General features: G+C 44.2%; 1 protein-coding gene across 1 annotated transcript; it reads right to left on the bottom strand.

The window, feature by feature from the left end:
* Positions 1-27,672, bottom strand: LOC137380879 (pancreatic lipase-related protein 2-like). Its single transcript, XM_068053287.1, has 12 exons — positions 27,624-27,672; positions 20,426-20,580; positions 16,202-16,327; positions 12,499-12,633; positions 12,297-12,405; positions 11,292-11,411; positions 11,082-11,201; positions 10,802-10,920; positions 4,323-4,449; positions 4,103-4,214; positions 3,200-3,367; positions 1-73 (listed from the first exon to the last, which is right to left on the bottom strand). Exons 1-12 carry the CDS (start codon positions 27,670-27,672, stop codon positions 1-3), a joined length of 1,413 nt encoding a protein of 470 aa, XP_067909388.1.
* Positions 27,673-27,703: the final 31 nt, after the last annotated feature.

The following is a 27,703-nucleotide window of genomic DNA, read 5'->3' as shown; positions in this document are numbered from 1 at the left end:
TCAAGAATTTGAGCAAGGCAAAACAGTTTGCAGAACATCTTCACCAGCACGCCCAGTTCCACAGAATTTAAAGCTGTAAAATTAAATATTACATTGCAATAAATAAATGATATCTACATATATGAAACATCTATATTCCTATATTTCCTCAATTTGACTCATGATGTACCACAAAATAACGTAACTTTGCTTGAATGTATTCTTGTGATGATGTCATATTGATAAAAGTGATTCACTTCTATTGCAAACGATAATTAACTATGAACATTTTTACAATGTGGTAGCATTCATTGAACTACTGGAATGAGAGCTGAACAATTTATTTGGAAAACTTATATTTAGAAGAATGTCCCAACCAACAATTTAAGAATTTGAAATGAGTGAATTGATACCATAAATGTATATGGAATCTCTTTCTGTGTCACTGCTTGTAGTGATCTTGTGGATGGAATGCTTAAAGCACATTTGTTAAAATTCTATTGGTATTAATTCTTTGCATATTCCAACAGTTTGTTTGAATCAGCTTTATGCTGAATTTTCTATATACTTGTAAAGCCCGATGTTAACTGGGAGTGGGAATCGGATGGGGATGGGGATGAAGGGAACTTTTTTTAAAAATTCAATCATGGGATGTGGGCATGGGTACCATGGGTAGGCCAGCATTTATTGCTCATCCCTAATTGCCCTTGAGAAGGTGCTGGTGAGCTGCCTTCTTGAACCGCTGCAGTCCATGTGGGGTAGGCACACCCAGACTGCTGTTAGGAAGGGAGTTCCAGGATTTTGACCCAGCGACTGTGAAGGAACAGCAATATAGTTCCAAGTCAGGATGGTGTGTGTCTTGGAGGGAAACTTGCAGGTGGTGGTGTTCCCATGAATCTGCTGCCCTTGTCCTTCCAGGTGGTAGAGGTGTCAGGTTTAGAAGGTGTTGTCTAAGGAGCCTTGGTGCGTTGCTGCAGTGCATCTTGTAGATGGTGCACATTGCTGCCACTGTGCGTTGGTGGTGGAGGGAGTGACTGTTTGTGGATGGGGTGCCAATCAAGTGAGCTGCTATGTCCTGGATGGTGTCAAACTTCTTGAGTGTTGTTGGAGCTGCACCCATCCAGGCAAGTGGAGAGTATTCCATCACACTCCAGACTTGTGCCTTGTTGATGGTGGACAGGCTTTGGGGAGTCAGGAGGTGAGTTACTCGCCGCAGGATTGCTAGCCTCTGGCCTGCTCTTGTAGCCACAATATTTATATGGTTATTCCAGTTCAGTTTCTGGTCAATGGTAACCCCCAGGATGTTGATAGTGGGCGATTCAGCAATCGTAATGTCAAGCGGATATGTTTAGATTCTCTCTTGTTGGAGATGGTCATTGGCTGGCATTTGTGTGGTGCGAATGTTACTTGCCACTTATCAGCCCAAACCTGGTCTTGCTGCATTTCTACACAGACTGCTTCAGTATCTGAGGAGTCGCGAATGGTGCTGAACATTGTGCAATCATCAGTGAACATCTTCACTTCTGACCCTATGATTGAAGGAAGGTCATTGATGAAGCAGCTGAAGATGGTTGGGCCGAGGACACTACCCTGAGGAACTCCTGCAGTGTTGTCCTGGAGCTCAAATGATTGACCTCCAACAACCACAACCATCTTCCTTTGTGACAGGTATGACTCCAATCAGCAGAGAGTTTTCCCCCTGATACCCAGTGACTCCAGTTTTGCTAGGGCTCCTTGATGCCATACTCGGTCAAATGCTGCCTTGATGTCAAGGACAAACACTCTCACCTCACCTTTGGAGTTCAGCTCTTTTGTCCATGTTTGGACCAAGGTTGTAATGAGGTCAGGAGCTGAGTGGCCCTGGCAGAACCCAAACTGAATGACACTGAGCAGGTTTTTGCTAAGCAAGTGCCGCTTGATAGCACTGTCGACGACCCCTTCCATCACTTTACTAATAATCGAGAGCAGACTGATGGGGTGGTAATTGGCCAGGTTGGATTCGTCCTGCTTTTTGTGTACAGGACATACCTGGGATATTTTCCACAATGCTGGGTAGATGCCAGTGGCCAGTACTGGAACAGTTTGGCTAGGAGCACAGCAAGTTCTGGAGCACAAGTCTTCAGTACTATTGCCGGAATGTTGTCAGGGGCCATAATCTTTGCAGTATCCAGTACTTTCAGTCGTTTCTTGATATCACACAGAGCTGTGGTGGGTCTGAGACAATAAACACTAATTCCCCCCCTCCAGGCCTTGGCGGTGTGAGGCCCAGGTGATTTTAACAGCAGGAAGCAGGTGAGAGCAGAATTTCCGGTGGCAGGAGGCATCAGTTGGCACCAAAGGATCCATTGTCAACAACAAGGCAAGGTGCAGTTTTTGGGACAGTACTTTCATTTAGGAAGAGAGAGGATGCCTGGGTAGGGGAGGCCTAAATTTTCCTTGTGGGGCCTAGAGGCGAACTTGGAATTCTGCTTGGTGTTGGTGAGAAACTGTATGCAACACTTCATGATATGTAAGTCCATGATTCAGGTCAACAATGAACTTCTTCACACTAAGACTAATCAATGCCTAGAATGGTCTTCCAGGTAAGATAGTGGAGACAAACGCTCTGAAATCAACAGCGATTAAATACTGTATTGGGGAGGTTCATAGGAGGGATGAGTTAAGTTGCCTCCTATATCTGTACTGGTTTCTATAATGTTTATGAATCTCTTCTCTCTGATATGTTGCTCAACCACCCTCCTCAGTGTGCTCCATCATTCCTTTCAGCCAAAATCTGGCATGCTGAGCAAAGGACTGTTAAAGAACTCCATTTAGTGTATAAGTTTTGGCAACACAGATTTTTAAAATCCTGTGAGATGGCTCAAAAGCCTATCACCTCCAGGAAATTAGAACTTTATTTGTTATTTTCAGGAAAAGTATTAATGGAAGTTTGACCTCCATGTCATAGGGATTGGGCAATGGATCAGGGCTTTTACACAGCTTTGTGTTCAGTAATGTTGCTCACTAGCAGGCTAAACCATATTAGCTGGACATTATGGCATTGCCATCTTCTGATATAGTGATCAATTCACCTATCGTGGTCATTTGGGAATTTGTCCAAACGTACCACTGTATCCAAGTTCCACGCTAGATATACAAATGAGATGAAGCATTACAGCCAGTGTCTGAATCAATATTGGTAAATTTTACATATTCAATAATTTAATAAATGTGCACTTACGTTTGTTGGTCATATAGTCTTAATAGGGTTACAGTTTCTGCTCCAATTTTTGGCCCAAAAAGATTTGGCAGCTTATTATCCCAGATAAATTTGACTTTAGTAATATTCCCTAAGTCATTTTCCACATCAATGTCAGCTGTGAATGTTTTTCCAGACTCCAACAGTGCTCTGCAAAGCAAAATATATAGGTCAGTATCAAAATCATTTGTGGCATATTAATGTAAACAGATTTTTTTAATACAGGGCACCCTCAAGATAAGCAGTGGAATAAAAAGAACAATTGGTTCAATCTTAATGAATTTTGACAACAAACCCACTAAATATTTACTGCAGGATTCACTAAATTCAATGGGGTAGAAACTCTGTGGATTCCCTAATCTGTTGGTTGTTTAGGCTGTTTCTCCAGGGCTCCTGCTGATCTTCTGTTGCAGTTACAGCGGGAGATTAGAAGAACTATCACAGAAATTCCAGGCAAGCAAATCTGGGAAATAGTGAGCTGGCACCAGAAAAAAATAACCATGAAAGCTGCTGGATTGTTGTAAAAACCTGGCTGGTGCACTAATGTCCTTCAGGGAAGGGAATTTGCCAACCCTACCTGGCCTGGCTTACATATTCCACACTTTGTAGTTGACTCTTAATTGTCTTTCGAGAGGCCTGGCAAACCACACAGTTACAAAACAACATTCAAGAGGGTCCACCACCACCTTCTCAGAACATTTAGGGATGGGCAATAAATGTGGCCTTGTCAGCATGGTCCACATCACAAGACCAAATTTTAAAATATCATTAAATAAATTATAAAATAGGAATATCAGTTTTATTAGACTGTGTACAACCACACCGATGAGCAAGTTTTTCAAACACTTAGAACAATTATCTCCTGATCAGCAGCCATAAACGTACTCTGCAATTTGATGCTGTTGGGTATTGACATTGGCTCCATACAAGGCAATATTGAAGAATCCTCTGATACTTCGGGTGCAGGTAATTTTAACAGAAACCTTATATCTCCAGCCTGTTGTAAACAATCAGATTCAGAGTTTTTATTACAATTTCCTAATTAATAAATATACTTCAACAGCAATTTGAAAAACTGAATGATGTGTAATGTGTATATACATACGTGCAAAAGATGGAGCAGCACCCGTGTTCAGATAAAATTTGGGTTCAGTAGCATTTCCAAGAGGATAGGTATCAGCATAGTGACCCATTAGAGGACAGCCTTCTGTTGGGCAACTGAAACAACTCCCCTTAGGAAAACAAACATATTGTGAAGGACTCTTCATTGGCAGCTGTTTCCTTTTTTTTAACCATTTATAATCAACCCATAAGGCCACAAGAGAGTTTGGCTTAGAATAAAAAAAATCTAAAGCCAAAAATCCATTTAACCTTGGCAATGAGCCAATTAGATAACTCTAATATATTAGCCAATGTAACAAATATGAGGCCTACAAGTCTCAGGGGTGTGCAGGTTACAACCAGACATTAAAGTACCAAAATATTGCCTTCAAATCACTTGAAAGGGCAGGTCAATGCAGAACAGCCAGAGAAATTTACAGTGATAAGAACAAAGATGATCATTGTAAATTCCTCAGGCTGAAACTTAAAGACCAATAATAATGTTGTGGCTATTTTGTCCTTATTTGCCCTGCATTGCACTAAAAGGATAGTTAGGAACTGGAAAACAATAGCACATTATTAAAAAAAGTCAGTAGCATGTATTTGTTGCTAACAATTAACTGCCAGTTATAGGTAATAAAATTGGCAATTTGCTATTTATTATACCTATTCATTGCAAATCATCAGCCTTTGGGAATGATAGTTAAATGTAACCTCATGAAAGAAATAGGAAAAAATGCCCTGGAATGTTTCACCTGAATCTTAAAATACTGCAGCAGTTCCATCTCAGCATATTTTGCTTGTGAAATATTTTTAAAATGTAATTTGATATAATTGTTTAATTTAAGTGCTGTGATGGTGAAGACTACGGCCCTGAAATTCCACCGGGCCGTTTAGTTTAGTTTAGAGGTACAGCACTGAAACAGGCCCTTCGGCCCACCGAGTCCGCGCCGACCATCAACCACCCTTTATACTAATCCTACACTAATCCCACATTCCTACCACATCCCCACCTGTCCCTATATTTCCCTACCACCTACCTATACTAGGGGCAATTTATAATAGCCAATTAACCTATCAACCTGCAAGTCTTTGGCATGTGGGAGGAAACCGGAGCACCCGGAGGAAACCCACGCAGACACAGGGAGAACTTGCAAACTCCACACAGGCAGTACCCAGAATTGAACCCGGGTCGCTGGAGCTGTGAGGCTGCGGTGCTAACCACTGCACCACTGTGCCGCCCACGTTAGGTTGTGCCCCTCAGTGGATACTGTTCAGTGCTGATCCTACTGTAATTTGTGGGTTCAGCTCAGTTGTGTGTCTTTTGTTTAGTGCAAATCTTATGTACTATGGAAGTATTGTGCTGGGAAATTAGCAATGCAGTATTTAAAACAAAAACAACAACAACAACTGATATTTAGAGAGCACCTTTAACATAATAAGATGTGCCTAGGCACTTCACAGGAGTGTTGAAAAGAAAAATTAGACACTGAGCAACGTAAGCTGATATTAGGGCAGATGACCAAAAGCTTAGTCAAAGAGGTAGGTTTTAAGGACTGTCTGAAAGGAAGAAAGAAAAGTAGAAAGTCAGAGAGGTCTAGGGATGGATTCCAGAGCTTAGGACCCAGGTAACTACAGGCACGGCCACCAATCATACAGAAATTAAAAGCAGAATGCTCAAAAGACCAGAATTGGAGGGGTGCAGACATCACAGAGGGTTGTGGGGCTGGAGGAAATTACAGAGATAGGGACGGGGGAGGCCAGGGAGAGTTTTGAAAAATAGGATGAAAATCTTAAAATCGAACCACTGCTTGACCAGAAGTCATTGTAAGTCAGTGAGCACAGGGGTGACAGGTGAATGGAACTTAGTGCGAGTTAAGACACGGGCAGCAGAGTTTTAGTTGACCTCAAGTTAATGGAGGGTTGAATGTGGAAAACCAGGCAGGTATACATTGGAATTGCCAAGTTTAGAGGTAAGGAAGGCATGAATGAAAGTTTCAGTAGTAGATGAGCTGAGACAGGGACGAAGTTGGGCGATGTTACGGAGGGGAAATAGGCAGTTTTAGTGATGCTGTGGATATGTGGTCAGAAGCTCATCTCGAGCTCAAATATAGCACCAAGGCTGTGAACAGGCTGGTTTCATCTCAGACTTTTGCCAGGGAGAGGGATGGACTCGATCGCTAGGGAACATAGTTTGGAGCAGAGATCGAAGACAATGCCTTCAGTCTTCCTAAAATTCAAATGGTGGAAATTTCTGCTCATCCAGTACTGGATGCCGGATAAGCAGTCTGACAATTTAGCAGCAGTGGAGGAGTCCAGAGACGTGGTGGTGCGGTAGAGCTGGATGTTGTCAGCGTACATGAGAAAATTATCGCTGTGTTTTTGGATAATGTCGCCAAAGGGAGGCATGAAGATGAGAATTGGGAGGGGGTCAAGGTTAGATCCTTGGGTGATGTAAGAGGTAATTGGTGTGGGAGCAGGAAGAGAAGTCATTGAAAAAAGCCAAAAATGGAATATTGCAGCAGCCTAGGGAAGCTGCAGGTAAGTAGTAAACATTTTGCAACACTGAATTCGCTGTCAGATATATGTCATAAAAGGCTCATCTGCGAATTTGTGCCAAGTGAAGGACATAGTACATATAACCAAAGAAGGGGCATGGCATTGCAAGAAGGCTTAAAAGAAGAAGGCACAATTTTAGATAGTGACCTACAAACACACCGGGACACGATGCAGCTAAGGAAAGATGCTCATAAAAACCCCCAAAACCTGTTTTGTATGTCAGTGGAGACACAGTTTCAGGGTCCAGTGGAATAGTGTTGGCTGGGGGTGACCTGTGTGATGCTGCTGCTTCTCAGGGTTGCAGCACATGCCAAACCTCTGGCCTTCCCCATCACATAAACGGCATGTAAGAGGCTGCCTATATACAAACACCAAAAATTCAGACAGCAGTGGCTCTCTTTCAGGATTGATTGCCATGATAGAAGGGCCGCCTCAATCCAATAAGCCTTTTGTAGCACAGGAGCAGCCAACCACCTGCTAGCTTTGGCATAGAAGTGCACCTTTAGACAGCCCAGGTACCACGGTGTGAGGGAAGAGTAGGTTGGCTTACGTCCGCTTTGGAGTTTGCTGTGTTAAGGGTGAATTCTTTCAGTTCTCAGGAAGTTGGCCTAGAAATTGGTTCATACATGCTTGCCCAGCACCTTGTGGTAAAACGGGTAGACCCAAAGCACAACTGACATTGAGCCTCAAGGCCCCATTTACAGGAGTACGATGAGCTGCTGACACCCCCAGACAGATCGCTGGTGAATCGAATTTGAATTTCGGACTGCTGCATCTCTTATAGCAGCCCTCAGGTAGTTCCTGGGAGTCTGAGCTGAGATGATCAGGGTGCGGTTAACGGGCACTGGCATCAATCTTTGGCACTGCTGTGGAGTGAGGAGCAGCAATCCTGCTTTCCCCAGCTCCTCAATTAGGTATGCTTCTTTTTCAAACCATTGCTGACGGCCTCCGGCCTTTAAGGACTGCTGGTTAGGTTGCACAAAGGCATGATGATCCTGAACATAGGTGATAGAGTATTGGCAAAATTTAGGGCAGAACAATTCAGAAAAGGGCCTGAAACGGGCATTAGGCCCTTTATTTTGTAAGCAACGATACTAATGCCTGTTTTAGGCGGGAACCCTGGATGTCTTTTTTTTGCCTTCACCAAGTGGTGCACTCCTATCACAGAATGTGCACACACATGCAGCCCATCATATTAGCTGCTTATGCGCCTGTTTTATGCCTGTCAAATGGTCACAGCATCAACAATTTCTAGGACAATATCCCTGCAATGCACCTAATGGCTTGGCCCCCATTGAAATGTGAACATATAAACAGACCATACGCCTTAAACTGAAAACAAGCTTAATGGGTCCAAAGCCAATAAGTAACACGACAGTAAAAGAAAAGAAAAAAGGATGCGTTAAAAAGCTAATGGACCAAAAATTCTAATTGACATGTTGCCAGTGGAAATATGATGGAAAAGTACACCTATGTGGAAAGGCACAGATCCTGTTCCAAACCCCAGGGAAAGGTCATCAGCATACATAGGGCAGGCAGCCTGTGCCTGTGTCTGTAAAGGTACATTGACTGTACCACTCAACTGAGGCCTGAAATCAAAGCAGCAATCTGCCACCACATGGTAGAAGTAAAAGACTCTAACTGAATGAATTGCTCAGGGAGACCTGGGAACATCCCCAGATATTTCACCTTGATTTAAGGGGAAATTGAAAAATGGTCCTCTTCCCTGTCCCCATTAGAATATCCTGACCACCTCTCTGTGGGTAAATGTTCTGACTGAACTGGATTACAACTAAACCCCTCCATTTCCCATCCCCCCCACTCTGACCCTCAGTAGTTACATCAGAGATTTGGCCAGGCCCAGGATAACATTTCCAACCATTGGCCTTGTTTACACAGCAATCTCTGAGAAGAAGTCTTAAGAAACATGTGATTCAAAGGGGCAAGGAAAATCATAAACACTTACTTTTCAAGTGCATTTACAAAAGTTCAGCAGCTGGTGCCTAGACCAACTAATCATCCTTGGTAGTTTATGGGCTGGATTTTAGCCGATGGGGGTCCCGATGTCATACCAGAAAGACGAAGGGAACACCTCGGCCATTTGGGGGACCCTCAGCTGCATATTACGATGCTCAGGCAGTTAACTGCCAGTGTCGGGGTCCCAATCCCTTTAAGGATGGGGGTCCCACTTCCAAGAGCTGCCGGCCGATCAGAGAGCCAGCACTCAGCTGTCCCAGCAGTGTCACTGGGAGCGGTGGCCACTGCTGGTACTGCAGCAGGCCCAGGATCAGGAGCAGCGCTGCAGCCTCGGACTGCAGGTAAGTGGGGCCACCTCGCCAGGGCTGGTCAGGCAGTCCCCAGTGAGGGGTGGGGTGGTGTGTATTGTTGAGAGTGTGGGGAGGGGGGATCTTGGCGCAGGGGCGGCCTTTGCCTCCGCGGGCCACAGATTGCCCAAGCAGGAGGGGCCTCCTGCCAACAGCCCACACGGAGGCCTGGTGTTACTGGGCAGCCTCTCCAGGTGGCAGAAGCGCCCTTTGCCGCTGGATAAATGTCAGCAGTGGTGGCGGGAAGAGGCTCTTAAGTGGCTATTAATTGGTTACTTAAGGGCCTCAATTGGCCTCTGGGTGGGAAGGCCAGTCTTCCCCATCCCTGACAAAATTGAATGGCATTGGGAAGGTGATGGGCACTCCACCCCCTGCCTTCCCTTGCTATTTGATAGGCCCCCATGAGACCGTGCCCGTCCCTAGAGGTCTGATAAAATTCAGTCTATGGTTTCACTACTAAAGAGGAAGCTATCAAAGAGAGTGTGCCAAAGATCTTAGCAGACTTTATCTATTACAGACAACTCTCTTAAGGCAAAGTTGCTTAATTCAAATTCTTTTGATAATTCAATTATTTTAACAGTAAAATTCCATTTTGCTGAATTGGTTAGATTACTTTATTCAAACTAGTGAATAATCCAAATCAATAGATTATTCAAAACTTTTTGGACAATAAAGGTTCCCATCACAATGCAATCTATGATGTTCCCTGGAAACAAATAAAACTGGCTGAATATTTAAGGTTTGTTTATAAAGAAAGACTGTGGGCAGGATTTTAAGAGGCGGCGGGCTCAAAAATTGGCGGGCCACACGCCAAAGGGCTACCGCAATCTCCCACGTGGCGGCTCATTTAAATAGCCGGGGTGACTCCCCGCCTCAATCTTGTGGAGGGGGTGGGGGGTGGTGGCAGGCAGTCTGTCGCCGGCAATGGTCTCAGCTGTCTGTGCGCAGGCGCTAATGCCATTTTTAAAGGGCAGCCAGCCCTGCCGGAAAATTTGAATTTTTAAACTGAACCCCCTCCAAAGTTTACAAAATAAAATTGTAACATCCCTTTCCAACCCCCCAATAAAAATTACATTAGGTATTTGCCCTTCCCCCCAAAACACACCTTTGAATGCTGACCTTTCCCCACTCTGGATTGTACAAAGTTGAAAGGTCACCCCTTCCCACCATCCCCTAAACTGATGATGTGTACTTGACCACGTTCCCCCCCCCCACCCCCACTCCCCGTACTGAAAATCCAGATGGGGAATTGAAGGTGTGGGAGTGCCAGCTGTTGCTCTGAAGATCACAGCAGGCCTGGACGACTGCTGTTAAGTATATTTAAATTAATTCATTTTATTGATTTAAATACGGAAATTGAGGTCCCGTTGCCCAGTGGCAGGGATGCTGCCACGAAGCCTCACTGCTGCCCGGCGGGTCGAGCCCTCCTGGAGCCAAGCTCCGTGGCAGGCCTCTGTCGGAACGATCTACCCGCCCCGCCCACCATGGAGCTCGACATCCGGAGCTCAGTAAAATCCAGCCCTATTTCTGCAACTAACTTGGAAACTCTTAATTAATGTGCAGCTTGGAATATCGGAAGAAATTTTAATAGGAAACTTACTGCTGTAAAGTCATCATAGTTGTTACATGGAATACCTACGAATCCACTTTTGGTTCTGATGCTCTCCGTGTAATATTTATATGCCCTTAAGTGGCTGCATGCTGCAAAATTACGAGTACCTTTCAAAGAATCAGCAAATATTTGTACAGTTTATTGCAGTGAATGTGAAACCATACTTTAATAATCCAGAATATCTCAATAACTAACTGAATGAATTTAGTATAATGAAAGAGAAATGTTGGTGATCTGAAGCATGCACTGAATAAGAAAGTTTTTGTACCTTCCCAAATGCCATTAATATCAATTATAGTTGAAATAATATTTTTGTCACATCCTGGCATGAATTCTCCACCATTTGGATAGAAGTCAAGATGTCCAACGGGTTCAAGCAGTCCAAAACCTGTTCGGGTAATGCAATTAAAATTATTAATCAGTGAAAAAAGCAATTGTAGTTTTCTGTTTTTCAGTGCTCTTATGTGGAAAATCTTACCAAGGTTAGGAAATAACGGAGCAGCATTAGTGTGGATAATGTCAACAAACACTGCATCTGAAGGATCCAGATGAACTTCTTTGGGAGTGTCCTTAAAAAAGGGCTTGGCTGGATCTAGACCTATAGTAAATAATAATGCCAGTGAACTACAGTGAATGCAAACTTTCCACAGTAATTTTTCATTACATTATAGCTGTTTCTATTTTGTAAAATATTACATGCAGTGTGCACTTGTTTTCACTTTTTGAGCCCCAGTGATTATTGCACACATATGATGGCCTCTGGCTTCAACAATGGTAGTGTCAATTTAGTCCCAAGTGGGTATATACTCACAGATGCAAACTTCCCAGGTGTAGCTGTCAGTGCTTTCACATTTTTGCACCCAGTGTTAGTATGTAGTACTCCCAGCAAGAGTAATACGCCGGCTATATGCCTCATCTTCTTTCCCCATGTCAGTTATCTTTACAGCCTTCATCTCTGAGTCAGAATGCCAATTAGTGTAAAATTATGGGTAATTTTGCACTGTGGACTACACAGCATTGGAACCTAGATTGACACTTTCCAAATTTACTTCACTCAGAATCCTGACGATTGGCAGATACAACAGACTTTCATCCCACTGGTCTAGACTGAATCCAAATTCAGATCCCAGATGTGGAATAACTAAATTCTAACCCAATGTACCATTGAGCTCTTTGTGCTTTTAAAAATGTTGTTTTACATTTTCAGTCCTTCACACAAGCAGCCTTGGGTAATTACCTGTCTGCTCTTAGACATACATCAACAAATCAAATGAGTGTGACAGTCTTCAGCTACTGTGCATGAACATCAGAACAATAGCTCCTGGCACATTTACAATATTTTATTTTGTCATTGTCAGAGGAGCTCCTTGGAGGAAATATTTTAGCTTCAGTGAAGGAAAACAGCAGCTTAAGATGCATTTGTTGAAAAATCTTCAATTTTTACTTCTTTCAGTGAATAGTTTCTGACTGCTGATATATTTACCTGTGATTCTTCCAATTCCAGGAATGCGTTTTCCTGCTTCTCCAGCAGCTTGACCTCCCAGGCTATGGCCAATAATGTGGATCTTAGAACGTGAGTAGTTAAAATTTTTCTATTTATACACAAAAGGATAGATTTTAATCTGATTGTACTATTTTTCTTGGAATTGTAATGTGCTGAAACTCTTCAGTAAATTTGGTTTTACCTCTAATACATCAATCAGATGTGCTATTACTGCACCAACCACCCGGATGTTGTTAACAGCCTGATCGTATAAGGTTCTTGAACCGTGTACCCAATCAACACAAATGCAATTCACATCTTCCACTTCAAACATTGCCTTAAAAATAAGTGCACAACAAGAAATACAACTTGCATTTATATTGCATCTTTAACATAGAACAATGTCCCATCATGCTTCACAGATAATCAGAAATTTTAAAAATGACATACCAAAAAAGGTGATAAGAGGAGGAGACCAAAAGCTAGGAGAAAAAAGGAGGTTTAAGGAGAGTCTTAAAGGAGGAGAGGGGGATGGAGAGCTGGAGAGAATACTAGAGCATGGGTTATGAGTGTCCCACCATTGGCAGCTCCCCTTCAAAGGTAGGGAGGAGGTACAAAATTGTAGATCAAGAGAAACAGTTGGGGGCTGGAGATTGTAAGGCTGAAAGAGTTACAGTATAGGCAAGGCATCTTTAAGGGATTTAAAAAAAAGAGTGAGAACTTTAAATTAGAGATGTTAGGGAACTGATAGTAAATGTAGCTCAGCAAGGCAATGGCTATAAGTGCGCGAGACGTAGTGCGAAATAGGATATAGACAGCAGAGTTTTTAATGAACTGAAGTTTACAGAGGGTGGGAGGCTGGACAGGAGAGCATTGGAACAGTCAAGTTTAAAGATGATAAAGGCATGGATAAGGATTTTAGCATCAGATGGGCTGACCATGGCCAGAATTTTACATTGGGTGGGAGGCCTCGCCCACCAGCCAAAAAGTAGGGGCGTGCCTTTTTCCGCCAGGCCTGGGGAGCCACGCTGGGATTTTACACTCCCCAGGCCCTTAATTGGGCTCGGAGGCAGGAAGTCCCGCCTAATGGAGCTGCCGCCCAATTAGCAGGCTGGCAGCTCTCAGTCCCAGCATCGACACCAGAAGCGGTGGCCACTGCTGGGACTGCAACTCAGCCAAAGCAGCGAGAGGGATGATGGCTCCGGAAGACAGGTAAGTTTTTAGGGGCCTTGCCGGGGACAATCGACCAGGGCCCAGTGAGGCAAGGGGTGGGGGGGGGGGGTCAGTTGTGAGGGGCGGGGAGGGGAACTTTCTTTCAGTGGGGGTGGTTGTGGTTTAGTGGGTGGCCCTCCATGGGGCACAGGGTGCCTGATCAGGAGGGCCTCCCCACCCTCAACCTGCAAGGAAGCCACCAGGTTTTAACTGGCAGCATTCTGGGGTCTGGGTGGCCCACCCGCCGCTGCAGCGGTGGGAGGAAGCCCTTGTGGCAGTCAGTTGGCCACTTAAGGGCCTTGACTGGCCTGGGGTGGGCAGGCCGTTTCTCGCCACCACAACCCCTCATAAAATTGCAGCAGGGGCGGGAAGGCATAAGGAATGGCACCCCCTGCTTCCCACTCAATTTTACGGCCCCCCCGCCACCAGCCCAGTACTATGGAGGGGGGGCCGTAAAATTCCATCCCATGTTTCTGAGGTGAAAGTAGGCAGTCATTGTGATGGAGAGATTTTATTCAGTGAGGTTGGATGAAGCTAGAGCGATGTGTGTGATTAGTGATTAAGACCATAGGGGGCCATTGGGAGTGTCTGTGCATATGAATAGGAATTTTTATATGGAGGGAAAGACTTAATGAGGATAGGAGAGTACTGAATTAAAAGGAGAGAGAGCAAGGGGAGATTGTGATTGAAATCATTAAAGAAGAGGATATGGGGTCGGAACCTCAGAAAGATTTAGACAAGACAACAAGATTGTGAATAGTCTGGTTAGGCCTGAAACAATGGCCAAAGAGGGGGGATGGAATCAATTACAAGGATACAGAGTTTGTGGCAAGAGCTGGGCTTTGGTCTTTCCAATATTGAACTAGAAGAATCTGTGGCTCATGAAAGAGATAATGCTGGAGACACTCCCTGACAAAACAGTAGGAGTGGAGGAGTTGAGAGAGATAGCAGTGAGGTAGAGCTGGGTGTCATTGTGTCTGTTAATCAATATCACCATTTAGGATCATGTAGATGAGAAAAAAGAGGGAACCATGAATCTATCTTTGGAGGATTCTGAAGTTAACGGTTTCAGGGATGGAAGAGAAGCCATTACTGGAGATTTTCTCACTATGATCAGAAGGTAGGAGTAGAACCAAGCAACACCATCCCACTGAGGAGAGGCTTAGGAGGAGGATGGTATAGTTAACTATGTTGAAGGCTGCAGAAAGAGTGAGGAAAACAAGAAGGGGTAATGCACCACAGTCACAGAGGATGGAATGTGTAACTTTACTTCAGGCTGTTTTAGTTCTGTGGTTGGGATGGAACTCTGACTGCAGAAATTCAAATATGCAACTGTGTGAAAGATGGGCATGGATCTGGGATGTGACAACAACTTCAAGACTCTGGATAGCAAAGGGAGATTGGAAATAAGGCAATCGTTTCCAAGGACAGAGGGGTTGACTGTGGTTTTCTTTGGGCGAGGGAGATGATGATGGGCAATTTGAAAGGGAGGAGGGGTCAGTACAGTGTCAACTGGCATGAGGGTCAGGAACCAAGGTTGGGTAGCAGACAGTTTGGTGCAAATGGGGTCAGGGAGCACAAGATGGGTCTCATGGGCAAGATGAAGTTGGGAGGGAACAAATGGGAGAGAAACTGGACACAAAAATGGGTTCAAGGGGGAACCTGTGGAGTTTGCTTGATGGGCAAGAGAGAGGGGGAAGCAGTTGAGACAACTGAATTGATGGTTTCAGTCTTGGTAACAAAAAATGTCTATGAGCTCCTGACACTTGTTTGGAGGAGAGAGCAGCAGAGAGGGAGAAAGATGGTGGTGGAGAGTTTTATCTTTGCTTTTCATCATTACTGTGGACAGTGGATAGTTTTGGCAGATGAAAGTGAGGCCTGGTAATGCTTGATGGAGACATTGCAAGAAAATTCCTCCCCACCCTTTTCCCTCCATTTTAATATTTAAACAGAACTGGTGGCAGAGGAGTAAACAAGTTTTGTGCTGGAAACGTTCAAGTTTGTTGGCTTGAGGGAGCAAAAGTGGGGGTCATATCGTGGAAATACCAGGATGGGTGAGGACTTTGCTGGTGAAATGGGCACTAAAGGTGCAGGAAAAAGATGATTGAGCAGATTGAGAGCTACAGAAGTGTTGTGGCAAATAGAAGGCCACATGCTAAGGAATTGTCAGTTGGAAAGTGCAGTTATAACTGATGTGGGGGAACAAGTGGGGTGGGAAGAGAGTAGGGAGATATGGGTCATCAGCGATCAAGACCATGGGAGCAAGGATGCCATAGAAAATGACAAGGTTGAGGGGCCTGCCATGAGTATGATATGAAAGTTTATATGAAGGGAAGGATTTAGGGAGGATAGGAAAGCAGGACAATAAGAGGAGAGAAGTTAAAGGGAAGTTGAGATGGAGATTTAAGTCACTGAGGATGAGGAATTACACAGGGAAAAGGCTGAAAGAGGAGAGAGAATATCTTGGTGAGAAACAAGGGTGGGACTTGTAGGTGTGGTAAATAATGAGGATTTTAAAGGAGAGCAAGAGGGTTAACCAGGGGAGATGCTCAAGGGAGGAGAAAGTACCAGAAGAGTAAGGGCTACACTTAAATATTTTACTAAGAAGTCGATTTATATCAATTTCAGTAATAACTATTGTGATAATAATAACATGATTACCATTTGCCTTTTATATTAGATCCAACAAATACCTTGCACATGTCAGACAGCCATGATTCTTCTCCCTTGTCTATATACCCATGAACTACGAAGCGGGTTTTTTTGGATTGGTCAAAATTAGAGTTTGCGATTGTTGAAGGATTTAGTCCAGTAATCTCCTGTGGAGAAAGTATATCTGTAAATTGCACTGTAATTGCACTTTCAAGTAGCAGTATTAAAACAGCTATGTTATCTTGGTAGAAAATCTAATACAGCTCTCATATTCTTAATGTACATGTTTCATTGATGCATGAAAGTATCACCATGCCATGCTCACAGCTTAAGATTTTTAAAATGTTATTACATAGTTAAAAGCTATATAATTAGAGTAAGAAAACTTGAAGCTTTCACTACAACAGATAGAACTGTTCCATGTAAGACCTACATGCTGCAACACAAGGTTAATGCAATAAAAATTGTGGGGAATATACAATGGAGGTTAAGTCAAACTCCTGTTACCTTGTACTCCCTGTAAAATGTCATTGTCATTTTAAATACTGATTAAAAGTATTACATGATATGATTTATTTCTTAATGACACTTTACTTTCTCTCTCATTGCTAGTTCACAGTTTTCTACTCATCCTGATATTAGTCTTGGCTGGGTGGTATCACTCTTGGCTCTGACTCTGATGTTTGAGAGTTTAAATCCCACTGTAGGATTTAAACATGCAATATAAGGCAACATGTCAGTGCAGTACTGAGAGGGTGCTGCATTGTCAGAGATACTGACCCTGCTATCAGCTTGGAGGTGGGTAAGGGAAAGGGTGCTGTTTTGAGGTTGGGAAACCCGGAAGAACAGGTTTCCTTCAGGTCCTACCAAATCTAATAACAAGATCTGATTAAAAATTGTTGTCTCCATTTCTAAGCCACAGCCAGGCAGAGTGGGAGGCTGGCTGGCTGTAAGGTGGGTTGGCCTTTAGCACCAGGCTGCAGATGGGGAACAGAGAGGAGGAAAGAGGGATTGGAGGCCCCAGGGTGACTTCCCCTCTGGCTCCAGCAATCCCTACCTCCCTTTAGGCAATGGACTTCCTGAGGCCTAGGAAACATGGTCAGCCAAGGTTAAACTTAAAATGGTGGTGAAATCTGAGGCATGCAACCTTATAATACTATTTAAATGACCAAACCACCTGCTGTGAGAGGGTTGGTTGCCCACCCCCCCATTCCATCTCCGTTAAAAACAAAGGTGGACGGATTGGAGGCAGGTTGGGGTCGGGTTTCAGATTTTTTACATTTTTACATGTCACCTCTGGGTTAAAATCCCCCCTCAACTGTCCTTCAGGTGAAATGTTAAATCAAGGTCCTGTCTATTCCTCTTAGGTGAACATAAAAGATCCGATGGTACTGTTCAAGGAAAAGCAGTGGAGTTCTCCCGGCATCCTGACCAAGACGTAATGGCTAACACAACTCAAATCGGATTATGTGGTCATTCATTTCATCACTTTGTGAGTGGACCTTGCTACTACTGTGTGCAAATTGGCTACAAAACATCAAAGTAATTCAATGACTGTGGAATGCCTTGGGATGTCCTCAGGATGGGGAAAGTACACTATAAATGCAAGCTATTTCTCTTATTCTTGACGTGCAAAAAGGCTTTGTGCTTTACTGGAAACAATGTTTATTGGAAACAAAATTGATTATAGTTTTATTATCCCTTTATGAATTCACTAGCTTGTCTGTTAATATTCCATCATCTTGCATAAGCAAAGTTACTTTCATAATTTAGAATAAAACTACCGCAATAAAACTATGTAGCTACTGTTAGAAATACTGCCCAGATCAAAGTAAAAAAAATCAAATACAAGCTTTTTCTTTGATGTTTTTAACATTCCTTTTTATAATCTGAATTCTCTATAAACTTTGATTCCTTGATATTTAACATCTGGATTCTGTATGTCCAGTAACATTAAAGTAACTCAAACAAATGAGCACACAGATGTGAGTGGCAGCAGTTTGTACCGTTTCCATATTCATATCTTCTGTGAAAAATGACAGTATGTTCTTTGTTGTTGAGTTTATAAAAGTGTCAAAATAAATCTGTGATTCCGTTGACAAAGTTTTCGAAATTTCTATCCACAATTGTGTTTGCTTTGATTTTCTTTCCTTTCAAATTTCTCCCTCTTTCTTTCACTCAATCAGCAACAATGTCCATAAAATCAGGGAGTAATGAACAAAATTAGAGGCAACCTAAATATTTTATTTATGTTCAGTCTAAGCTATGCTGGGTAAAGCATCAGTGGGTCATCACCAATCTTAACACTGCCACACTCTTAACAAACAACAGAGCTGTGTGGTTCAGGAGGGCTGTGGCTTGAAAGTTAAGCTGCTTGTCCTCTCAACAATATCACTGTAATTCTGCCAACCTCTTTACTGTTTACACTACAGTTTTAACCGTTGTATTTTATTTCTCTGTTGTTTTGCTTTTCTTTTATTATGCCTCTGTTTCTATGCCCTTCTCAGAATTGATGCATTTGCCTGTTTTCTTCCCTTTCTCATTATCTTTAAGTTCTATATTCTCTAATAGCTTCTGCCCTTTATGATGCTTCATGTGGTTTGTGGTCAATCTGCTTTTATTTTTGTTCTTGAGCTCACTCAGTTTATCAATATCTCTGTTTCAGTTACATTATGGGGGAAGTTAATCTTTATATGATAGATTGACAACTTATTTATATAGGTACACAGAGGAAATTTTCCCCAATATGTTTATGTCTGTTTGCTTCATTGCCTTTTCTTTTCTTTGTTCTTTCTGTCGACCTTGTTTTTGATCTCCTTCACTTATCCTTTTTCAGGCTGGTTTCCTCACCTTCTTTGCACACTTGCTTTCTTCACTGCTGTCATTTCTCATGCCTTGTTATTCCTAATTTCTCCTCAGTTAGAGTCATAGAGAGACACAGCACTGAAACTGGCCCTTTGGCCCACCGAGTCTGTGCCGACCAACAACCACCCATGTACACTAATCCTACATTAATCCCATATTCCCTACCATTCTCCTACCACCTACCTACACTAGGGGCAATTAACAATGGCCAATTTACCTATCAACCTGCAAGTCTTTGGCTGTGGGAGGAAACCGGAGCACCTGGTGGAAACCCACGTGGTCACAGGGAGAACTTGCAAACTCCACACAGGCAGTACCCAGAACCGAACCCGGGTCGCTGGAGCTGTGAGGCTGCGGAGCTAACCACTGTGCCAATCAGTTCTTGGCTACCTCCGAATACTGTACACTCCTTCCGTTTCCATGAGTCAGGTCATATAGCATTAATTCTGACACTGCATCTTCTGGCCTGGTGGGGTGTGACCCTGTGGTGTTGACTGGTTTTCTTCTCTTCATTGGCAGATCCAGTGTTTTACTTGCTTTTTGACTTCATATTGAACATGTTGAACATCTTCTCTATTTCCTTCTGTAGTTTTTCATCTCATCCCAACTCTTCACATTCTTTTTATATCTCTGCATTATTTCACTGATGAGCTTTCTGATCATTGAACAATTTTCTATTGAGCAGCTTGCAGGTCATCTAATCAATTAATTCCCTGCATTTGTTTATTGTTTGATTGTCTCCCCTTCTCCATTCCTAGGGCTGAGGCTTTATTTACCTGACCCTCAGGGAGCAGGGTCAGTCAGAAAGTTGTGGGGAACACGGGATTTGAGACTCTCCGACACACTGTGCAGTTTTAACACCACAACGTGTCCATGCCACCAATGACTCATTCTCCAGCCAGAGGCTTGATTGACAGGCTTGGTTTCCAGTTGAGTGCGGAGCCTGTCAGTGAAGGCCGCAGGAGCAGTTAAGTTTGGCTGGGAGGGAGAAAGTGGAGGAGTATTGCCCAGATGGGATGCTGATGTTGGTGGGGGTGGGGGGAGGGAGCGTGGAGTTTGGGGGCATGGGGAGAGATCAGAAACCCATGGTTTGGGGAGGGGAGGAAATTAGAGTCTGGTGGTGGAATGGGGGCCTTGGGGGAAAGGGGAGTGCCCAATCATGGAGTCTTCTCAGGCAGGCACACTGGATCCAGGAGATAAGTGTAAAGGCACTTAACCTCCTGAATCCACCAAGTCCTCACCTCAATGAAGCTGTGGGGTTACCCAGTCGACAATAGTTAAAGTTAAAAAGTGGAATGACAATGAGGCTCGCAGCCTCGTTATTACAAAGTTCCAACCCACCTTCTTTGATAATGTGACGAATACATTCAAAGTAATTAAAAAGTAATTTCTAACAGTACCTGAAAATTTGCTGCATTTCTTCTTGTCCAGAGCAAAAAATGTGGATCAATTTGCTCTGGGGACCAGGGTAGTTTTTTAATTGGTCTTTGCTTTGTTCCACCCCAAGGGACATCATCCGTAAAGCAGCCTAGTTTGTCATAGCAGATTTCGGCAGCTGTGAAGAGAAGTCATTTTGTAAGCAAGTTGCACAAACTAAGACAAATATAAATATTTTCTCCTCTCATTTAGGTCACTCAGTGCCATATTAATTAGTAGAAAGTAGAATTGAATAGGTAAAGGAAACCTGCCAATGTTAGAAATTATAAATAAAAACACAGAAATGTGAGAAATGTTGGGCTGAATCTTGTTGAGCTCCTGACGCCAGTATTCACACGCCTTCACTTTCTCATCCAGGAAAAGCTGGCACCACCGAGGTTGGGGGGGGGGGCGGTGATGGGGTCAACTCTGCATTTCTAGTGTGGTGGAGGGGGTGGGTGACCTCTGCACTTTGTGCAGTCGTGGGGGGATGTCAACTCGGCAATTTAAGTGTTTTAGTGGTGGGGGCGGCATGGGGTGAGAATTTATTTGCAGTGTAGTGCTGGGGGGTATGGGATTCAACTCTGCAGTTTTTGTGGCAGGTCTGGCAGCCCTTTAAAAATGATGCCAGCACCTGTGCAGAGGCAGCTGATGCTGTTCACAGCGTTGCTGAGGCTGTCCCACCACGTGATTGGGGGGGGGGGGGAGGGGGGCAGCCTGCCCTGCATGAGCCGCCGCACACTAGATCACCATTTTTTTCGCCCGCCGCTGAGAGCCCGTTGTTCTGATGAATGTTCCACAATGAAACATTAGGTGCTTGTCCTTGTGTCTGCCTTGTCTCGGAGGTAGCATTCTTGCCTCTATGGTCGAAGGATATAGGTTCAAGTCCCACTCCAGAAACTTAAGCACAATATCCAGACAGATAAGTCAGTCTAATACTGAATGGCTGCTATCTTGACAGAGATGGTGGCCATGAAATTCAATAAGGCCTGAAAATGGGCATGGGGATTGTGATACATGACTAACCTGTGGCCATTGCTCCTAATGAAGGTAGTACAACATGGTAGAGAGTGGGCTCCAAGATTTTCTGACACTGCACTGGAGGCCTTGACCAAGGAGGTGCAGAGGAAAAGAGATGTCATCTATTAGCAGGGGGCCAGGAGGCCCTCCAGATAAATTCCCCGAAGGAAGTAGAAGCAGATAGCTGTGCTAATCAATGCCAGGTGTGTCACCCTGAGGACTCAGCTGCAGTTTTGAAAGAAGCTCAATGACCTCACACAGGGGTCAAGGTCAATAATTGCATCTTCAAATGCCATATCTTGCCCACTGGTATTATACACTGCTCATTGCACGGCAACCCTATTACTCAATCACTCACCTACCAACAATCTCAACTCAGTCTCAATCAATTCTTCCAGTTTCTGCTCCTCAGCTGCTCACTGTATAGCTGGTAGCAATGGATGTTCCCTGATGATGGCAATGTTGTGCAGCATGCAGCAGAAAGAACACCATGAATTTTGACACCGGGAAGAATTTTAATTGTGAAGTGGGGGAGCATTTAGGTAGGCACGGGTTAAAGCTCCGAAAAATGATGGCAGGTTGGAAACCCAACATGACACTGCCCACTTCTGGGTTTCACCAGAGTGCATTTAGAGATGAGTTGTCAGATCAGGAATTTAAATAATCAATTAATTGAGTCTTTAAACATGTATTCTGGCTTTAGCAACAAACGAATGGATTTCCTGAGCTATGTGGAACTTGCCAGGGTCAACAAGGCATTAGGACAGCTGGGAGCCATTGATCAGTGAAAATGGCAACCTTGAAAGCCTTTAAACAGAGTATAACTGCTGTCCTGCCTATGGGTACGGCTTGTGTTCACAGCACTTGTTCTGAGAGTTTGATTTCACTGTTTCACAGGTGATTTCCAACTTTACTGAAGTCATTTCACCTACCTTCGACTTCACTCATCTTGATCTGCACTTCCCTGCTGTCAGCCTTCACATGGTATGGGAGCGGCTTATGCAGCTCTACCTTGCACCTCTGATGAGGAACAAGAGGGGCAGCAACACCAATGCCAACAGCAGCGGCAGCAGTTGTCTTCTCCTCAGCCACATGCCACTCCACGGGGCAGACAGGATGAAAACAGAGATCCATCTTGGAGGAGGCGAGATCCCTAACATAGGGTCTACAGGCAGAGGATCAGCTTTCTTGGCATGTCTAAGCACCAGTCCCACATGAGGCTCATGCTTTCATGGCAGGTCATTTCTGACATCTGCTGCTGCCTGGAGCAAGGCCTTCTTCACTGTGGACCAGGTGGGAATGCATTGCCAGTGGCCATCAAGGTGGCCATCACTGGAGGGCCAACTGATGGGGAAGCAATTGAGCTCCATTTGTCACTTGATGTTAATGGGATCATAAACTTACTAGAGGAGGATCTGCAAAAATAACTCACATAATTTAATGTAGTGCTCGTAACATAAGCACTATAGAGTAGAAATTACCCAGTTGTACCAACACTTAACATACCTCAGCCTAATTCAGGCAAAATCTTACTGCCTTAGTTTTTAAAAGAGGACAGGACGGAACCATTTCCGTGTCCCGACCCCGATGGTTTTTGAGGTCTGCTCACCTGCACGACCTTACCAGAGGCCTCTGGGAGCCCCGTACAATTAAGGACGGTGGGTGGGCTACGCAGGCGGGTGAACTAATGGGAGTGCATGAGGCTCTGGGTGGCCAGCAGCCCACTGGAAGAGGTGGGTGCTGCTGATGTAGGAGGGAGACCACATGGGTGCCTCCATCTTGAGGCACTCTCCGAAAACTTCTCAATGTTTAAAAATAAACTGTGGCCATAGCTTCCAGGCCATCTTTGTGGAGGGGGATCCCCTCTTCAGAATGGCAAGCAACCGCAGCTGTGGCTTTCTGGCACCCGTGGCTCCAGAGGGAGGGGGTGGAATTAAAGGAGGCCTTGCTGGCCCCCAAGCCTGCCACCAGGAGGCCACCTCCAGGCACTTGCTGGGCTTTGGCCTCAGTGCTGGGCCTGTCTGCCACCAGTAAGATCCTGGCGACATCACCAATTTGCCTTTAAGTAGACACTTAATTGCTGATAATTAGCTACCTGCCACTGCCAGGCAGGTAGCCGGTGATGTTCAGACCCCGCCTCCAGCAACATCGCTTTGAGACGGCAATGCGATGGGGAATGTTTCTGAAATTCCCCCCCACCTCCAAAGGCACCTCTGTACGGCTGATAAGATTCCGACCTTCCACCTCACGCTCAATGGGCTGGATTTTATAGAGGCCTCAACATCGGGATCTGTGGCGGTGGGGGGGGGGCATGAAGATTGCCCTGGATGAGACCCGCCACGGACCCCGACGCTGACAGGGCCCAGCCTGATCTCCACGGAGGCAGAGAGGCCTCATGGCGACACACCCCCACCCCCACTACCCCCGCTGCTTGGCAATGGGCCCTGCATTTAAATATTTAAATAAATCTATATACCTGACTTAATTGCAAGCCCGCCTCTGCCTCCAGTCCTGTTGCGATCTTTGTGCCACTGGCTGACACTCCTGCACCTTCCGATCCCCATCCAGGGAATCGAAGCGCCACACTGGTTCGGTGGGGGGAGCAGGTCAGTTTTTCTGTCCGGGGGGAGCAACGATAAAGTTTTCTCATTGTTGGAGTGGATTGTGGGAAAGGGTAAAGTTTATAGTTGATGCACTTTGAGGGGGAAAGGGTCATTTGGAAAAGGAAAATGTTTTGGGCTGGAGAGGGCAAGTATTTGATATTGTGGTTACTGGGGGCGGCGTGGTGGGAGAGGTGCAAAAATACAGGTTTTAATTTTTTTAATAAATGTTTACAGCTTTCTTAAAACTCCCCGAAGGACTCAAAGACCTTTAAAAATGGCGTCGGCGCCTGCGCACAGGCAGCTGATGCCATTGCCAGTGACGGACGGGTTGCCTCCTTCATGTGATCGGGGGGGATGGCTCACTTCGGCTATTTACATGAGCCGCCATGCTTGGAATCGCGCTCGGGTGTGCAGACCACCATTTTCTTTGGCCGCCGCCAATTTCAGCAGCGGGCCTACAGAAACATAGAAAATAGGAGCAGGAGTAGGCCATTCGGCCCCTCGAGCCCACTCCACCATTCATTATGATCATGGCTAAGCATCCCACTCAGTAATCTGTTCCCGCTTTCGCCCCATACCCTTTGATCCCTTTAGACCCAAGAGCTATATTTAACTCCTTCTTGAAAACATACAATGTTTTGGCCTCAACTGCTTTCTGTGGTAGCGAATTCCACAGGCTCACCACTCTCTGGGTGAAGAAATTTCTCCTCATCTCAGTCCTGAAAGGTTTACCCTGTATCCTTAGACTATGACCCCTGGTTCTGGACTCCCCCACCATTGGGACCATCCTTCCTGCATCTACCCTGTCAAGTCCTGTTAGAATTTTATAGGTTTCTATGGGATCACTCTTCTGAACTCCAGCGAATATAATCCTAACTGACTCAATCTCTCTTCATGCATCAGTCCCACCATCCCAGGAATCATTCTGGTAAACCTTTGCTGCACTCCCTCCATAGCAAGAATATCCTTCCTCAGATAAGAAGACCAAAACTGCACACAATATTCCAGGTGTTGCCTCACCAAGGTCCTGTATAATTGCAGCAAGACATCCCTGCTTCTGTACTCGAATCCTCTCGCTATGAAGGCCAACATACCATTTGCCTTTTTTACCGCCTGTTGGACCTGCATGCTTACCTTCAGCGATTGGTGTATGAGAACACCCAGGTCTCGCTGCAAATTCCCCTCTCTCAGTTTATAGCCAATCAGATAATAATCTGCCTTCCTGTTTTTGCTACCAAAGTGGATAACCTCACATTTATCCACATTATACTGCATCTGCCATGCATTAGCCCACTCACTCAACTTGTCCAAATCACCCTGAAGCCTCTCTGCATCCTCCACACAACTCACCCTCCCACCCAGTTTTGTGTCATCTGCAAATTTGCAGATATTACATTTAGTTCCCTCATCTAAATCATTAATGTACATTGTGAATAGCTGGGGTCCTGGCACCGATCCCTGCGGTACCCCACTAATCACTGCCTGCCATTCAGAAAAAAAACCATTTATCCCTACTCTTTGTTTCCTGTCTGCCAACCAATTTTCTATCCATCGCAATAAACTACCCCCAATCCCATGCGCTTTAATTGTACACGGTAACTTCCTATGAGGGACTTTGTTGAAAGCCTTCTGAAAGTCCAAATAAACCACATCCACTGGCTCCCCCTCATCAACTCTACTCGTTACATCCTTGAAGAATTCTAGTAGATTTGTCAAGCATGATTTCCCTTTCGTAAATCCATGCTGACTCTGCCCGATTCTACCACTGTTCTCTAAGTGCTCTGGTATAAAATCTTTGATAATTGACTCTCGAATTTTCCCCACTACTGACATCAGGCTGACTCGTCTATAATTCCCTGCTTTCTCTCTACCTCCCTTTTTTAATAGTGGGGTTACATTAGCTACCCTCCAATCTGTAGGAACTATTTCAAAGACTATAGAATCTTGGAAGATGACCACCGATGCATCCACTATTTCTCGGGCCACTTCCTTAAGTACTCTGGGATGCATACCATCAGGCCCTGGAGATTTATCGACCTTCAATCCCATTAATTTCCCCAACACCATTTCTCTACTCATACTGATTTCCTTCAGTTCCTCTCTCTCACTAAGCCCTGTGTTCCCCAACATTTCTGGTATGATATTTGTGTCCTCCTTTGTGAAGACAGAACCAAAGTATGCATTTAGTTGGTTAGCCATTTCTTTGTTCCCCATAATAAATTCCCCTGTTTCAGACTGTAAGGGACCTACATTTGTCTTCACCAATCGTTTTCTCTTCACATACCTTTAGAAACTTTTACAGTCAGTTTTTATGTTCCCCGCAAGCTTGCTTTCATACTCTATTTTCCCCTTCTTAATCAATCCCTCGGTCCTCCTTTGCTGAATTCTAAACTGCTCCCAATCCTCAGGTCCGTTGTTTTTTCTGGCAGATTTATATGCCTTTTCCTTGGATCTAATGCTATCTCTAATTTCCCTTGTAAGCCATGGTTTGGCTACCTTCCCTATTTTACTTTTGCGCCAGACAGGGATAAACAATTGTTGCAGTTCATCCATGCGCTCTTTAAATGTTTGTCATTGACAATCTACCGTCATCCCTTTAAGTAACGTTTCCCCATTCGTCATAGCCAACTTGTGCCTCATACCTTCATAGTTTCCTTTACTAAGATTCAGGACCCTTGTCTCAGAATCAACTATGTCACTCTCCATCTTGATGAAGAATTCTATCATATTATGGTCGCTCATCCCCAAGGGGTCTCGCATCACTAGACTGTCAATTATTCCTCTCTCATTACACAATACCCAGTCTAGGATGGCCTGTTCTCTAGTTGGTTCCTCAACGTCTTGGTCCAGAAAACCATCCCATATACACTCCAAGAATTCCTCCTCTACGATATTGTGACTAATTTGATTTGTCCAATCTATATGTAGATTAAAGTCATCCATAATTACAGATGTTCCTTTATTGCATGCATCTCTAATTTCCTGTTTAATGCCATTCTCAACATCACACTACAGTTTGGGGGTCTATGTACAACCCCCCATGTTTTTTTCCCCTTAGTGTTTCTCAGCTCTACCCATACAGATTCCACATCGTCAGAGCTAATCTTTCCTCACTATTGCGTTAATTTCCTCTTTAACCAGCAATGCTAGTCCACTGACTTTTGCTTTTTGTCTGTCCTTCCTAAATACTGAATACCCCTGGATGTTCATTTCCCATCCCTGGTCACCTTGCAGCTATGTCTCTGTAATCCCAACTATATCATACCCGTTTACATCTATTTGCACGATTAATTCATCCAATTTATTGCGAATGCTCCAAATGAGAATTCAGCCCAATAAATCCACTGATTCATTTAATCTATGTCATCAAAAAGCAAATATATAAAATTTACATGCACACATAGAGTCGGACAGAGAAGCGGGGGAGAGAGAAAAATTCAGAATCACAGTATTTTTGGAGCTGCAATACTGCAAACAAAGTGTTGGCTTTCTTTCTGTACAAAGTTGACAACAACTTGACTGGACATATTGATACCGTTCTGTATTGTTTTGTTCTTACCTTTCACTGTGTTGCCCAAAGTAACTGCTGCAATTACAAGCCACAGCATCTAAAAAGGAATTTACAAGAAAACATTAACA

This window comes from Heterodontus francisci, chromosome 20 (assembly GCF_036365525.1).
Source record: "Heterodontus francisci isolate sHetFra1 chromosome 20, sHetFra1.hap1, whole genome shotgun sequence".
NCBI lineage: Eukaryota > Metazoa > Chordata > Chondrichthyes > Heterodontiformes > Heterodontidae > Heterodontus > Heterodontus francisci.
Note: the sequence above shows the minus strand (reverse complement) of the source record. Positions and strands in the feature narration are given on the sequence as shown.